At 40.5% G+C, this 15581-nt stretch overlaps 2 protein-coding genes across 2 annotated transcripts; both read right to left on the reverse strand.

Annotated features, from left to right (window-relative positions):
- Nucleotides 1-5689: 5689 nt before the first annotated feature.
- LOC104443276 (Werner Syndrome-like exonuclease) lies at nucleotides 5690-6252 on the reverse strand. Its single transcript, XM_010056606.1, has 2 exons — nucleotides 6050-6252; nucleotides 5690-5954 (listed from the first exon to the last, which is right to left on the reverse strand). Exons 1-2 carry the CDS (start codon nucleotides 6250-6252, stop codon nucleotides 5690-5692), a joined length of 468 nt encoding a protein of 155 aa, XP_010054908.1.
- Nucleotides 6253-10963: 4711 nt separating this feature from the next.
- LOC104442297 (nuclear pore complex protein NUP62-like) lies at nucleotides 10964-15367 on the reverse strand. The gene is made up of 4 exons (XM_039310958.1): nucleotides 14912-15367; nucleotides 13883-14765; nucleotides 12556-12649; nucleotides 10964-12063 (listed from the first exon to the last, which is right to left on the reverse strand). The coding sequence occupies exons 1-4, from the start codon at nucleotides 15365-15367 to the stop codon at nucleotides 11142-11144; spliced, it is 2355 nt and encodes a 784-aa protein (XP_039166892.1). The 3' UTR covers nucleotides 10964-11141.
- Nucleotides 15368-15581: the final 214 nt, after the last annotated feature.

Here is a 15581-nt window from a genome sequence, read left to right on the forward strand (position 1 = left end):
TGAAATTTTTATATATTGACAAAAATATAAAAATGATAATTTCACTATTATTTAAATCCCAAAAACAGTCCGACCAAAAAAAAAAAAAAAAAAATCCAAAAACAGACACTTAGAATGCATTTCGTAACCATTCTATTTCGGGAACAATTTCTGAGCAAAAGAACACGTTTGGTAACTGCACAAAATTTCTGATTCTAGAATAGAAAAAAAAAATACATTTTGTAATTGAATAAAATTTCTATTCAAATTCTTTTTCAATTACCTTTTTGGATGAATGTAAATTTGATATTGAATTCTCATAGACCACTCATCAATATAATTGTTTTCTTATGAATGAAGAAATCATATTATATTTTATTATATTTTCAATTTCAAAAGAATTCGAATTTAGAATTCTATTCCATTCTAAAATTCTATCAAATCATAGAAATTCTATTGATTAATTATATTTATACTAAGTAATAAAAATATTAACTAATCAAATTTTTATTAAATAGTAAATAATAAACTATATTATAAACTATAAATATAAATACTAAATAATAAATTTAAATAGAAATTTAAATATGTATTCTATACATAGCAAAATTTCAATTCCTACTTTAAATTTTTTTTTTTATTTTTTAAATAATTTTATTTAAATAATTCTTCTTCTTCTTCTTCTTAGGCCAAGCTCGCTCAGCCGCCAGCGGGGCTTAACCTCGCCAGATATGGCCGAGGTTGAGCCTCACCTGGCTAAGCGAGGCTCGCTGGTGGCTGGGCGAGCCTTCGGCAAGCTCGCCGGTGACTAGTGGCAACGGACAGCAACAGCGGTGGCAACACTTGAAGAACAAGGGAGAGGGAAGAAGAAAAAGAAAAAAAAAATAGGTCGACTTAATTCTAGAATTGTTCCTGGGAACAAAATTTTTACCAAACGCATTTCTGTTCCAAATCTACTCTTAGGAACAAAAAACTGAAACAAGCACTGTTTGGCAAGTCAAATAGGCCCTTAGCTCTGTTTGGCAACTTGCCAAATAATAACAATTTCTATTTTTTTTTATTCCCGGGAGTAGATTTGGAATAGAGATTCATTTGGTAAATTTTTTGTTCGCGAGACCAAATTTCTATTTTTTGTTCTCGGAAGTAGATTTTGGAATAAAATCGAGAAGTAAAAAAAGTTGATTCTTTATTCCCAGGAACAATTCTAAATCAAGTTAACATATTTTCTCTCTTTTCTTTTTTTTTTTCTTCTTGTTCTTCTTCCCTCTTTCTTCTTCTTCAACTGCTTCTACCGCCGTCATTGTCGCCGCCGTCTGCCACCCCCTGTCGCCGATCGCAAGCGATTGGTTGGGCCAAGTCCAGAGAGCTCACCAAGGGCCGAGAGTGCTCCGGTGAAGCCCAAGCCCTAAGCGTCGACTGGTTTACTTTATTTTAGTGACTGAACTCTAAATTTTCCGGGAAATAATCCATAGTAAGGACATGGAGACTTTTGGGTCTGTTGATTATTTTTGTCGTCCTTAGACATATTTTCTAAAGAGCACAAGGCCTGTTTAGCTCTTGCGGAGTTTCTTTGAACATGCTATGGAGCAGGTCCGGTGACATTTTCGAAATTGTTTCTAGATGGAACAAGGAAACTGTTTCCAGTTTTAAATTTTGAAGAATGAATTTGTGATGTTGTATTTACTTCTTTAAAGTTAAAAACATTGTAATCTCCAGGTAAAACACTTAGTATATATACACTCGAGTCCTCTAAGTCTAAGCTGATCTCGCACTTCCGCTCTTGAAGGTGAGTTTAGATTCAACACTTCTTTGAAGCAACGGTATGTGTCCTATCTACTTCTCCTGAAATTGAGTAGTTATCTCTTTTCCCTCTCTCTACTTTCTTTTTCTTGAAAAATATATTTGAACCGATACATGTTGTTTGGGTGAGTACGCTCATTAAGCTTAATATTACAGATCTAAACCCTTCATTGAAACTGTAGTTTCATGAAGCTTTAAATAAAACTCCATTGTAAAGCTTCATTGTGATAGATTATAAACATCCCTTTTATGTGAATTGTGTAGGTAAGGCAACAACAAGGAAAATATATATGTCAACTGTCTAGATAGAAAGTTGTGAACTTCATGTACTTGTAGCTGCAAACTTCTAGACTGAATCTCATGCAATGCATTCAATCGAGGATATATTAATGATTAATGTTTAGTCTATCAGACTTAAGTAACTAGTGCATATATTATCAGATATTTGTATATTTAGAATAGAGTATTATTTTCATATATGAAAGCTAGCTTAGGAATTTCATCTTATTTTAGGATTTTATTTGCGTGCATTATTTAATTAGTGATAAAGGTACAGAGTTTCAAGTGATTTAATTATTCCGATCTTTGTAATTTTTCTCTAATAAAATTATAATGCTGATACTAAATAGATTAGATAAGATGTATGTGTAGTGGATGATTAGGCATTGTGATGAAAGAAATGATACAAAAGATTCTCTTTGAAGGGACGATGCTATATAAACCTGACATCATTGACCCATGGACTATTTTCTTTGGTACATATGTGGACATTCTGATGGAGGAGATGACCCAAAAGATTGGTTTCCCCGGGAGCCAAAAGTAAAATTAGATGGTTCGATTTGTCTTTTGATAGTAGGATGCCCCAAAGCAGCTGGAGAATTGACATTGGACTTCATAATTTGAGGAAATGCCAAAGACAAGTGAACTTGTTTAATAATCAAGAAATCTTTGAAAAGCTTTGTGAAATCAAATTCCCATACTTGATACTTGAACGCTAATGGTTACTTCCGAGTTTTTCGAAGAGAATGAGGGAGGTAGAAGAAATGTTTTACAGCTTTCATTTTAAAGGTTTTAGTTGCATGAATTTAATTGAGATTATGGTTTCCATCTTGGAGATGAGGTGAGCTCTTGTGGCACAGCTTTTATTTTGATATCTCAAACTTTGAATTTGTTGTTTTCTTTATCAAAGAGAAAAAGAATGTTATAAAAAATATTGTTGTTTTCTTTTCTTTGTTAAGGAAAACGGCTCTAGATCAATAAACAATCAAAATCTATGTTCACAATAAGCTACACGTTATCTCTAAGTTGGCATCTCTTCAAAATTTACACTTGGCTGCCGGAGCTTTTGAAAATAATGCCACTAAAGTCTTTAAAAATAAAGCTTAGAATATTTTCTTCTACCAGTTTCCTGATCTCTTTTCAAGTGCTCTATCATCTCTCCATTCAATTCTTGCTGTCAAAACTGATCATTAGCCCATACTGCTCTCGAAGGAATTCCTATGGTCAAATAGATAAACCCGAGACTAATAATACGAAACTCATTGTGAGCCTGAATTTTGGTTTGGATGAAAATGGTTGCAAGTTTTCTTTCCTCTTACGTTATCTGATATCACAAAATTTCATTTGAATGTCAACTTTTGCCTTTCCAGTATAGGACATGTTTCGGGAGGACATAAAGATTAGCAGCAATCTTTCTCTATGGTTTTTAGGTTTAATACATCTCTGGTGCTTTTCATCATGCCTGCCCATGAAGAGCAAGGGTTAGATAATTCTAATATAAGCCATGGCATGCTTCAATTGTGAATTTAATGTGAGACATATAAAGACGGGTTAACAAATTTGATTCACAGGGGTGCATGGATATGACTTGCTTGTTAAAACAGCTAGTTATAGTTTTTCACATTAGAATACTAGTTTTTTAATGAAGCTCTACGCCTCTAGCATTGCCCTTTTAGTTATGCAATATTCAATTGCCTCCATATAGATGCCCAACATGATAATGCCCTTCTAGTTATGCAATATTCAATTTCTTCGATATAGATGCACAACATGATAATTAACAATGTGAATTCTGTGATGACATTCTTAAGATAATGTACATGAGTTTACTGCAGCATTATACAAAATATACTAGTTTCCTTTATCTCTTCCATAATAGAAGTGTTCAGTAACACCTCAATGGTGTCGGTCGTCTCCATATACATGAATGGTAGCCTGCTTTAATATTGATCGTGTTTCATAGTACATTTCATCCGAAATAATTTTTCACCTACACAGCAAGTTGTATTTCTTAAATTATTTTTTTCTGAGTTCTTACATTGATGTCATAAAGAGAACTTAAACCAGGTCAAAGCCTGGCATCAATTGATGCACATAGTTTTTGAGAAGATATACCGCTATTTGTACAAACAGCAGATCTTGTGTAAAACGTAATTTTTCTGAAATTTGCCATAATTAACGAGAAATTATTCCAAGGTCGATCACACGTACATGTAATAGTTTGACATTGTGGTTGTAATTTGATATATATACCGTCGTTGTAATCCTTATGCACTTATCACTAATAATCGCAGGCCCTGATGAACAATTTTGATCCTATTTTGTAACTAATTTCAAGATAAGCTTGTTCGCTTATGTTTTTGGTAAGGAGCTTGTTCGCTTATGTTTAGCTTAAGTAAAATGTACTTTTTGAATTTCCCATCAATCTTTAATATATAATTTTAAATTTTTAAAAAAATGTATATGTAACTATATATGTCAGTATCAGTATATCACTAAGAAGTCGGTGCATTCGTGTCAAGATCTAAATTAGATACAAAAAGTCAAAAAGAAAAAGTACATGCAAACACATTATAACATTTGTCAGAAAATCTTTCACTTTGTTTCGATTAAACTCAGTGGATAAGCTAGAGAAACGAGAAGCATTACTTTATCGAAACAAAACTTTCAATTTTCACTTTCATTGTCACTCTCACAATTTTTGCCCAGAAAGGCACTTAATTCGAATACGTTCTAACCTTTGCAATCGATATATTATTTTGGTTTTTATCACGATGATCTATTTATTCATCTTTGAAAATGTATCCCCCCTATAGAGTAATTCTAGTAGGCTATTAAAAGAGAGTGCCTCCAGTGCTACTTTTTGATTGTTTTAGGAAACTGATAATTTTTCATTAAATATTCGATACTACTTCGGTTTGTGTTGAAACCGCAAGCGAAAGTGATTTTACGGTTGTTATATCAAGCCTCAATCACTAAATTTTTCAAATTTCAATAGGCCGACTGAACTAATTTTGTTAAGTAACTCGTTATATTTTATACTATCCTAGCCCTTGCAAAGTTATCTTCCACTTGAAACTTTGCACCGTAAATGGGATCGCAACATTTGAACGAATTATAAGTAACTGTGGCATATGAGAAATTCAAAATATTAATCCTCCATATTTGTTTATATCTTGCATATTCCAACCTTTTATTATTATATCTCTTACAAATCTCACACCATATATTATATCTCTTACGAATATCACACCATAAAAATTTGATTCCTTACAGTATTTTCAACTTAATTTTTATTTTACAGATTTTTAATAATATTGTGAGGCCAATATTGTTTATGGGTACTGAAAATTAATTAAAGAACAGGTCTACTTTACTTGATTTATATTGTTGTTTTCAAAATCTCATGTATTTTCCGGGTTTGATGAGCATTGTATGAATAATATTTGACTGTGCATGCACTGCACAATTCACCGGCATATGCTAAAAGATCGACTCGTGTAAATGCCAACAACAAAAAAACTCTATTTATAAAAGGCAATTACATACATTTAAGTTTACAAACTTCATGAGGGAAACTGGCGAAGCAAAATAGGGCCAACAGGATTAGGCACCATCACGCAATGAGGCCTCACACACCCACCGACGCAAGCTCTCCCCACTGGCTCAGCGTGATCTCTCTGGGCTTCTCGGGATCTTTGCGGAGTATAACTTTGACTAATTTCTTCAGCCCCATGTAACCCAATGACGGGTTCCGCCACCTCCCCACCGCCAGCATACGGAGATCAACCATGCGCAACACAGCAAGCCCATAGTCGTCGCTCAGCTTTGTTGCGACATCCTCGATGCCGACACCGACGAATGTATAGTTGGGATTCGTGAGAAATGCATGGACACTGTGTAGTTGGGATTCGTGAGAAATGCATGGAGAGACCCAGGGATGTACTCGGCGTGGAGGATTTGAAAGATGAGGCGACTGTGGCCGACGCACAGTTGCAGTGTAGCCACAGGGTGGATGACGCCTGGCTCGAGGTTCGGGCGCCACTCAATGTCGAGGCCAACGACAAGCCGATTCAGCCAAGGCAGGTAGGCTCGCTCCACGTCGTTGATCCAACGTGTGACGATGGAGGGGTCGTAGGTGATGCAAGCGTAAATTTGCTGGCCGTAGGAGGTGATCTTGTGAAGAGAATGCATCTTGACGGGTTCTGAAACGTGAGAAATGAGGAAGACAGGACTGTCGAGTGGCGATTAAAAAAACTGAGAGAGCAGAGAGTATCGCAAGTGAGAAAACTAGAAACTGTTATTATGTTGGGTTTAGAATTGAGGACGTGTGCGTTAAGGGGTTGTTTGGTAACCATTCAAACAGTACCTGATTTTGATTTTTGTTCCCAATAGTAGTTTTGGAATAGAATCGCGTTTGATTAAATTTTTGTTCCCTAGAATAAATTTCTATTTTTTTGTTCTCAGAAGTAGATTTGGAACATAATAAAAAAAAAAAATTGATTCTTGTTCCGGGAACACATCTAAGAATCAAAATCAACTCTTCTTCTTCTTCTCTTTTCTTCTTCTTCATCAACCGCCATCTCGCAATTGTTGTCCACCGCCGTCCACTGCTGTCGCCACCGGTCCGGTGAGCTCACCGGGCTAGGGTGAGGTCCGAAGAGGCACGCCCAGCCTCGCCGGTGGCCAGGTAGGCCTCGCCCAACCCCGCCGAGGCCGACCTAGCCATCGGCAAGGGTCGGCCAATGAGGGTTGGCCTCGGCGACTGGCCACTTGAAAAAGAAGAAGAATAAGAGAAAAGGGGAAAAAAGAAAAGAAAAAATAAGTAAAAAGTAAAAAAAAATTATTTAAAAATTAAAAGAAATTGATTTGGAATATAATCAATGAGCAAAGTACCAAACACAACTCTATTCCAAAATCTGAAATTTTGAACAATTACCAAATGACTTAAAATGCTTAGAAATTGTTTCCGGAAACATAATAAAAAAGAATAATTTTTTATCAGAATCTGTTACCGAGAATAGAATCGTTACCAAATGCGTCCTAAGTAGCTACAAGATGGAGTTAAAATAGGAAACGTTTACGTTATTTAAAATAGGAAATATTTACAAAGTTCCACGTGGGATTAAATTGTAAATGGGAAACGGGCTTGTGTTTATATTAGGAAATTTTTACCTTCTCCAATCAAATTTGAAATGTTTCCCTTTTTAAAGATAAATGATACTTACCCATTTCTTGCGAGCATCGTTAATACGAGTGCGTGCCGTTAGCAATTAAATAATTTCCTCCTATTGAAGAATTTATGAAGGATCTGGCATGAGACACTTGTACATGTAAAAGAAAATCATGGCCATTCTTGGAATGCTATTTATTCGAGAATTTTTTTTCTAGATTTCGACATGTATATTTTAGACATAAGTCATTCTCCATTCATCTGGCTATGTTTTCATTTTATAATGAGACTAACAAAGTTCTATTATAAGTTGGGATTTTGCTAAGGAGGGCTGCTTGCCGTTTGGTGATAATTTATGAATGTTTCGTACCAATGTAATGGAGCTCAAAGAAACTAAGGGCGTGCATGGAAACGTTTCTTAGAAACGTTTCCGGAACACTTCTGTACGGAAAGTGTTCCCGGACTAAAAGAACAGAAACGCGTTTGGTTGCGTTTTTGTTCTTTTTTGTTTTTTTGTTTCGGAACGAAATAAGAACAAAAAAGAAACAACAATTTGTTGTTTCTTGCTCCGAAACATTTCTTGAAGAAACATTTCTCTTCTCTCTCTTCTTCTTCTCTTCTTCTTTTCTTCTTTTTTTCTTCTTTTTTTCTTTCGCCGGTCGCCGGCCTCGGCCATGGCCGGCGACCGGCCGTCGAGGCTCGGCGTCGCCGGCGCGGGCGAGGCCGAGCCTCGCCTTGGCCGGGCGAGCTCGGGCTCACCCAGATCCGGCGAGGCCGAGCGTCGTCGGCCCCGGCAAGGCTCGGCCTCGCCGGATCCGGGCGAGCTCGAGCGAGCCCGAGCTCGCCCGGCCAAGGCGAGGCTCGGCCTCGCCCATGCCGGCGACGCCTCGCCTCGCCTTGGCTGGGGGAGCTCGGGCTCGCCCAGATCCAGCGAGGCCGAGCCTCGCCGAGGGCCGGTGAGCCTCGCCGTGGCCGGGCGAGGCCCGCCCCGTCGGCGAGTCGCCGGAGGCCGGTGACCGGCCGAAAAAAGAAAAATAAAAAGAAAGGAAAAAATAAATAATAAAATAAAAATGTTTAAAAAATTAAAAGAAACAAAAAAAGAATAAAATTTACCAAACGTGTTTCTATTCATTTTTTATTCCCGGACCAAACGTTACCAAACGCGTTCTTTTGTTCAAAAATTGTTCCCTGAACAGAAACACTTTTTTTTGTTTCTATTTCAGGAACAAAAAGAAACAGAATTGTTTCCATGCGCAGCCTAAAATTCTCAATCCAAATTCAAATTCAAATTCAAATTCCTCCTTTGCGCCTCCAATTTTAGATTGTATTATTGGAATGAAATATCACCTATAAGAGTATGATTATGATGATATTGATCTTACAACATTTTGACATAGGAGAATTACAGATTATACTAGCGTGCTACTAAAAGAAAGTACCTCAAGTGCTACACTTCGATTTTTTTGGATAGTTAGAACTTTTTAGTTTCGCGTGAAATTTTCAATACCACCTCCCGATTGTGTTAATAAAACAAATTGAAAGTGAGTTTTATGTTTGTTGTGTCAAGCCTAAATCATCAACTTTTTCAAATTTTAATTGACCAACTAACCAAATTTTGTCAAATGAATTGATAATTGGTTAAATTATATTGGCCCCGCGCAGAGCTATTGGTCCCAGCTATGGTTGAATCCATATCGGAAGATATGAAAATCCGGAAGCCACTGAATTAACTCAAATTGCATATGAATACAAAATATTACAAGGATTAGCCAAAATAATAATAACAGAAATAAAAGTACCATCATCAAATGAAATTCGAACTATGGTGGTAGGTACTTATTTGGCCAAATATAAAGAAAATTGGAAACAGTCGCTCATTGAATATTAAAAGATCAGAGTCAATGAAGGGACAAAAAACTCAAAAGACAAACATTAAAATATGTCATGCATGTGAATCTAGATGGTTTGGATGGAATTTGAGCATCGGCACTAAAGCATACTGTCATGCAAAAGAAAGGAGTCGCCTAGGCTTACAACAACAAATACGTTAAAATTGACTAAAGTACAGCCCAAACACCAAAACTTGGTACGAGGGACACTTAAGTGCCAAAAGTTTTGAAAAATACAATTAAGTACCAAAATCAGAGTAAAATGGATCATTTAAGTGCCAATTCGACTAAATTGCTAACGTAACAATTTTCCGGCAAGGTGAGTGCAAAACGGCGTCGTTTTGCATGCCGACGTGGCTAGAAAATGCAAAAACGACATCGTCTTGTCTACGATGTGGCAAATAATTAATGTAAAAATTAAATTAAAAATTAAATTTATTTTAAATATTTTAAAAAATAAAAAACTTAAAATAAAATTTGGGGGCGAAGGGAGGCGGGCTGAGGGCTAAGCCCTCACGCCATCGCCTCCCCGCTACTGCCAGGAAGGGTTGGCGACGGAGGGGGTGAGAAATCGAGGATGCAGATGATGAAGAATGAAATCGGATGATGATGATGGAGAATGAACTTAGCAGGAGAAGGATCTGTACAAGAAATGTTCTCTCTTTATATCTTTGTATCAAAATCTCATATTTGTTCCAAGTATCGAAAGCAACAAAGCAATACAAATCCTCTGTTCTTCCTCTCTCCTCTGTTCTGGTTATCTGTTCTTATCTCTAGACGAGCTTAATTCTTTCTATATATATCATACGAAGAGAAGCTAGAAATCCAATAACAGAAAAAACGAACTAACAGACTTTTTACAGCTATTTACAACAGAATAGCAACTTGTTAACAAATCAAGCTTGGCGATCCATGTCTTCTACATTATATAATCTTCACCGTTGATTAGTCTGGCTATCCGTGCCTTCTGCATCAACTCATGTCAGTCTTCTGGCGATCCGTGTCTTCCATTGTTGATCATCAGCTGACTTTAGATGTAGTAGAGTAAGATAAGGATCTTGATCCTTTAACAGGGGGAGGGTCGGCCGGAGTCGCCGGCCCCTGGCCGATTGACGGCGAGGGTCGGCGGCCCTCACCTGGTCGAGCCAAGGGCCGCCGCCCGCTGGGGCGACCCCTCAACAAGCAATGACCCTTGGCCTGCCCGGGCAAGGGCCGCCGACCCTTGCCCCAGATCCGATGAGGGCTCGCAAGCCCTCGTCACAAGTCAACCAGGGGCCAACAATTTGGGCGAGGGTCGCAACCCTCGCCGCCGGTCGACCAAGGGCCAATGACCCCGACAGACCCTCCCCCTCCGTCGCCGGCCCTTCCCGATGAGGGCTCAACCCTCAGCTGCCTCCCTTCAATCCCCTTTTTAAAAAAAAAAAAAAAATATTTTAAATAAATTTAGTCTTAAATTTAATTTAATTAATTTTTATATTAATTATTTTCTACATCATAGTCAAAACGACGACGTTTTTGCATTTTCTAGCCACATCAGCGTGCAAAATGGCGCCGTTTTACACTCATCTCGCCAGAAAATTGTCACGTCAGCAATTTAACCAGATTGGCACTTAACTGATCAATTTTGCTCAAATTTTAGCACTTAAGTGTACCTTTCGAATCTTTTGACACTTTAAATATCCCTCTGTATCAAGTTTTGGCACTCGGGGTATACTTTAGTCCTTTAAAATTAAACTATTGCCATTGGTGATTTGGTATGTAGACTTTTTTGCGTGTTAATTGCAAAAGCGATTAATTCGATAAGCATTCGCCAACTTCAGAAAGGCCCATAGTCGGTGCTAAATGTGCTAAGTGGCAATGCCTATCGATTGATGGACTTGGATGGTGAAATATTACCACAACCGATTAATGGCAAGTACCTAAAAAGTTTCTTATCCAACTATGTGACAGATGCAAGAGATATAGGAGAAATGAAACATACAGCTTCTTCAAACAGACAGTCGAGATGTAAAGAGAGCTAGCTAGATTACTATGTATTCCGGATCATCAATCAACTTCTTCACACTTCTCCTGAAATCCGAAAGGTCTTCATCCAATGTCTTGTTATTAGCAACACATACTCTTCTGATGGATAAATGCCTGTCGACTTCCGTTTGTTGTCGATCATATTCCTGCATGGTTGTGACGACATCCCGAAGCTGTTGCTTCATAGACCTCCCTTCACGCTGAACTTCAAGTTGGGTCGATTCTATCTGGCGTTGAACTTCAGCAAGAACCGCTTCCAGTCTTTCTTTCTCCTCTGTAAGCTCAGCCTTTCTGTCCACGGCAGCCTGATAAGAACTGCGATGTTCTTTCAGAGTTTGCTTTCCTGCAGTCAGTCGGTCTTCCAGTTTGTCGAAACCTTCTTCAGCAGCTATCGACGACTCAATCTTGTCACAGTTCAGTCTATAGACTTCAGTGCCACATGCAAAATGTTTGGCAAACTCTTCGCACTCATGCCGAAATTCAGGAGTCTTGGTGAAGCAGTCTTCGCCAGAACTCAACTCAGCAAGCAGATGTTTTATTCTGCATTCGAGGGCTGAGTTAGAAGCAATCTGGGAGTACCCTCCTTTTGTCAGTTGGTATAACTCCTCCCATTTAGCCCTAACATCACCGAAAGCGACGGGCGTCAATGAGTCAGAAGGGTCAGAACTAGAAGGGAGGGACTCTCCATATCTTGGTTCTATTACTCCCAGGATTTCGTCGACTGCATCTAGATCAGCTGGCTCGACGTCTGAAAGATCAGTAGTTGATTCTTCAGCTGGTTCTGGTGTTGGCACACTTGATTGATCATCTGCGCCTATGTTTGATTCCTGCAAAGGTGTGGTAGTTGTCGATGTCGGCGTGGCCATGGACACAATCTCTGAAGGTCTAGCAGCTGCAGAGCTGGTGCTTGATGTTGTTCTAAAGTAAGTGCATAAGAAAAATGAAATAAGCTGAAAAATTCTGACGCCAACAACACATGCTCTCGGAGTGACATTATATGTTCATCATTGAACAAAAGGAAATGAAATTCAGTAACACAAAAATGATGCTAATGATCTCAAACAGAATATATTAATCTCAAAAAAAAAAAAAAACAAACAAACAAACAAATGGTAGGGAGAAGATAGGAAAGTGTTTATGAAATCCTTCCTGTATTAAAAAAAAAAGAAAAAAAAAGCAGGTTCTTCAAAAATATTCTAGATGAAATAGTTAGATAAAGCAAAGCTAGTAGATAAAGCAAACTTACATGAATGAGAATTCTTTAGAAACAAACAAAGAAAGGAGTTAATCCTTAAATGAATAGTCCAAAAACTAGGCACTAGATATCCATAGATATGGAACAAGAAAGTGTCATGCCATGTTATGAAGTAAAAAGTACATTAGTTAGCTATCAAGACAGCGAATACAGACCCATTACTAGAAGCTACGCCAAGAGATGATGTAGGAGCTGCAGTTGTACTGGCACTAGAAGCTGTTGTTCCTGCAGAAGTTGTAGCAGGGGCACCTTAAAAAGAGGTTGTCAAAAATTATTCAGCACAACATCCCATTCCTTAAGCATAAAACCAGAAATGCACAACAACATATCAGCTTCCTGTGTTAGTTTCTACATGAATTAAACATAATACCGTGTCATACCATATTTATGTGCTAAGAGATGATAAGAAGATGCGAACTACTCAGCAAGTCAAGAATGCCTATATTATGAAGACAATCCAAGGATCCAAGTGCCCAGGACAAGCAGCACAGGGAAGTCAATGTCATAAAAAAAGGGAAGAGCTGCGATGAGATAATGCAGAAGGTGCAAACTCCCTGCATAATGATTTTTTTTGGTACATTAATTCATTAACGTAGCATGTGCACCGGAATAATATATTTTGAAGCGGAAAAGGGGATAACTTCCAGATAATACCATGAAGAGCATTTCTTCTTTTTACCAAGCTTATGCAGAAACGTTAAAAAGGATTCAACAATTAATTTTTTATAATTCTTAGTGTAAAGAAATGAAAGGGTCAGACTCTATTCGTGATTGCAGCAGCAAGTCACGTCTTGGCATGAACATTTCTCCATACAGTAATATTTTCATAGAACTTATTGTAATAGGTAACTGTACAGTCAAGACTCCTGTATGAAGAACTAGAGAATGACAGAATAAATGTATGTGCAAGAAAAAGATTGTGTGTCGATACAAAGCAAAGGGAAAAAAATCTCTCTTATGTTGCCCACCTTGTGTTCACCAATATTGCAGCGCATATAGCAAATCCCCCAACCCCAAAAACCCACAGAACCAGAAAAGTAGTAAAATGAAAAATGGAAACTCTTTCTTCACTGGAAGCACTCCAGAAGCACTGTGCACAAGGATGCTCAGGTATGTGTCGAAAGTATACAGGTGACAACTGGACAACGAACAATGCTAATGAGAGTGTCCCCAAGGGAAGACAGGATATTGTGATTAGAAGATCCATTTACTTCTTATTCAGGACTTCTTAACCTACTGCTTCACATGTGGAGCTAAAGAAAATGGTGAGAGGAATCAGGATCCACAAATTGATATCTCATCGTACTAACCAAAACAGACAACAAGGCAACGCCCTTGAAACTAGAAGGAATATGCACATGTAGAATAAGCATGCGTCATGATGCAGAGCAAACCTACAATTGGCACTTCTTATGTTGTTACGAGGGCATTCCAACTTCTTCATCATGCTAGTTCAAACGCAAAGTGTCAGTAGAAACTCACTAAAAGCAGAGACGGTGGTGGCAGAAGGTGCTTGAGATGAAGCTGGTGTTGAAGTTTTGGTAGACCGCGAAAAGCTTGGGACCGAACTAGCAGTCGCTGAAGAAGCAGGTGTTGCGGTCACTCCAAATTCCGTGAAGGAACTAGCAGGCGTCGAAGATCCTGCACTGACTGCTGACGCCGTCAAACTCGCAGCCGCCGACGAGGCACCTTCGGCAAATGAAGGCAATGTCGTCGAAGAGTACGCCGAAGCGGAACCACCTGCAGATGGAGTCGATGCACTCGCGGAGGTGGCGGTTGTGCCGAACAGGGACAGACCTGTCCCAAACAATGGCGCACCAGAACTAGCGGCTGAAGCAGTTCCTCCAAATGAGGAGGCTCCAGAGGCGGCGGCAGAGGAAGACGGCGTTCCAAACAGAGGCGGAGCGACGGCTGTAGTCGACGTCGATGACGACGTTGGAGCCGCACCGACCAGTGGCGAGCTTGCGCTCGAAGACGTTGCGAAAAGAGGCGCACCGAAAGTGGCCGCTCCAAACACGGACGAACCCGAGCTCGCACTGGAAGAAGGCGAAGGCGTACCGAACAGAGAAGAAGCGGAGCTCCCCGACGAGCCGAACAATAGCGAAGGGGAACTCGGCCCGACCGGCGACGGGCTCGCGGCAGGCTGGACCATTCCGGAGGGCGACGATCCTCCGGACGCGGCCGACGAGGGCGTGCCGAAGAGCGTCGGCGCCGAAGCCGCCGGTGTGGAGCCGGATGAGAATGAAGGAGCAGAGGACGCCGACGAAGCGGAAAAGTGGGGAGCGAAGCCGCAGGGAGCGGGAGCGGGGGAGGAGCGGGGGTTGGAGGCGGCGGCGGCGGCGGCGAAGGGGAGGACGCTCCAGAGCTAGTGGCTGAAGCAGTCCCTCCAAATGAGGACGCTCCAGAGGCGTCGGCGGCGGCGGAAGACGGCGTCCCAAACAGAGACGGAGCAGCAGTTGCGGTCCAAGTCGACGACGACGTTGGAGCCGCACCGAACAGTGGCGAGCTTACCCTCGAAGCCACCCCGAACGGCGGCGCATCGGCAGTGGCCGCTCCAAACAAGGACGATCCAGAACTCGCCGCGGATTGAGGCGTCCCAAACGAGCCCCAACCTGAGCGCGCACCGGAAGAAGGCGCAGGCGTATCGAACGGAGAAGCAGCAGAGCTCGCCGACGAGCCAAAGGATCGCGAAGGAGAACTGGACCCGAACGGCGACGGACCGGGGCTTCCGCCGCGCTTAAACCTTCCTAATAGCCACGAGTCATCGTCGCCGGCCAACCGCGGCGCACCGAAGGGTGTCCCCACCGGCACGGCCCCCGCGAGGCCGCATCCGAAGGAGGATGTAGGAGCAGAGGACACCGACGACGTCGACGAAGAGGAAGAGGAGGGAGCGACGCCGAAGGGAGCGGGGAAGTAACTAGGGCTGGACGCGGTGGCGCCGGAGGATCCGAACCAGAAGTCAGACATCGTCGGAGCGGGTACCTAGCAGGCGCACTGTCTATTAAAGTATGATAGTTTAAAATATATAGAATTTTTTTTTTTTTCATGATCATGAAACCCCGTAGAGTCGGTATCCAGCGGAGTAAACTCGGAGCAAATTGGGCCATTACCACAAATCCAGCCGCAGGTGAGTCACGCAATGGGGACGCAAGGTTTGAACCCCTCACTTCTCTATGGAGGA

Source organism: Eucalyptus grandis, chromosome 4 (genome assembly GCF_016545825.1).
Source record: "Eucalyptus grandis isolate ANBG69807.140 chromosome 4, ASM1654582v1, whole genome shotgun sequence".
NCBI lineage: Eukaryota > Viridiplantae > Streptophyta > Magnoliopsida > Myrtales > Myrtaceae > Eucalyptus > Eucalyptus grandis.

Coding starts and splice junctions, on each gene's coding strand:
- LOC104443276 (XM_010056606.1), bottom strand. CDS start 6,252: ATGCATTCTCTTCACAAGATCACCTCCTACGGCCAGCAAATTTACGCT. Junction 5,955..6,049: donor CCTGTGGCTACACTGCAACT/GTGCGTCGGCCA, acceptor CCAACTACACAG/TGTCCATGCATTTCTCACGA.
- LOC104442297 (XM_039310958.1), bottom strand. CDS start 15,367: ATGTCTGACTTCTGGTTCGGATCCTCCGGCGCCACCGCGTCCAGCCCT. Junction 14,766..14,911: donor CGTTCGGGGTGGCTTCGAGG/GTAAGCTCGCCA, acceptor TTCAGCCACTAG/CTCTGGAGCGTCCTCCCCTT. Junction 12,064..12,555: donor GGCGTAGCTTCTAGTAATGG/GTCTGTATTCGC, acceptor CACTTACTTTAG/AACAACATCAAGCACCAGCT.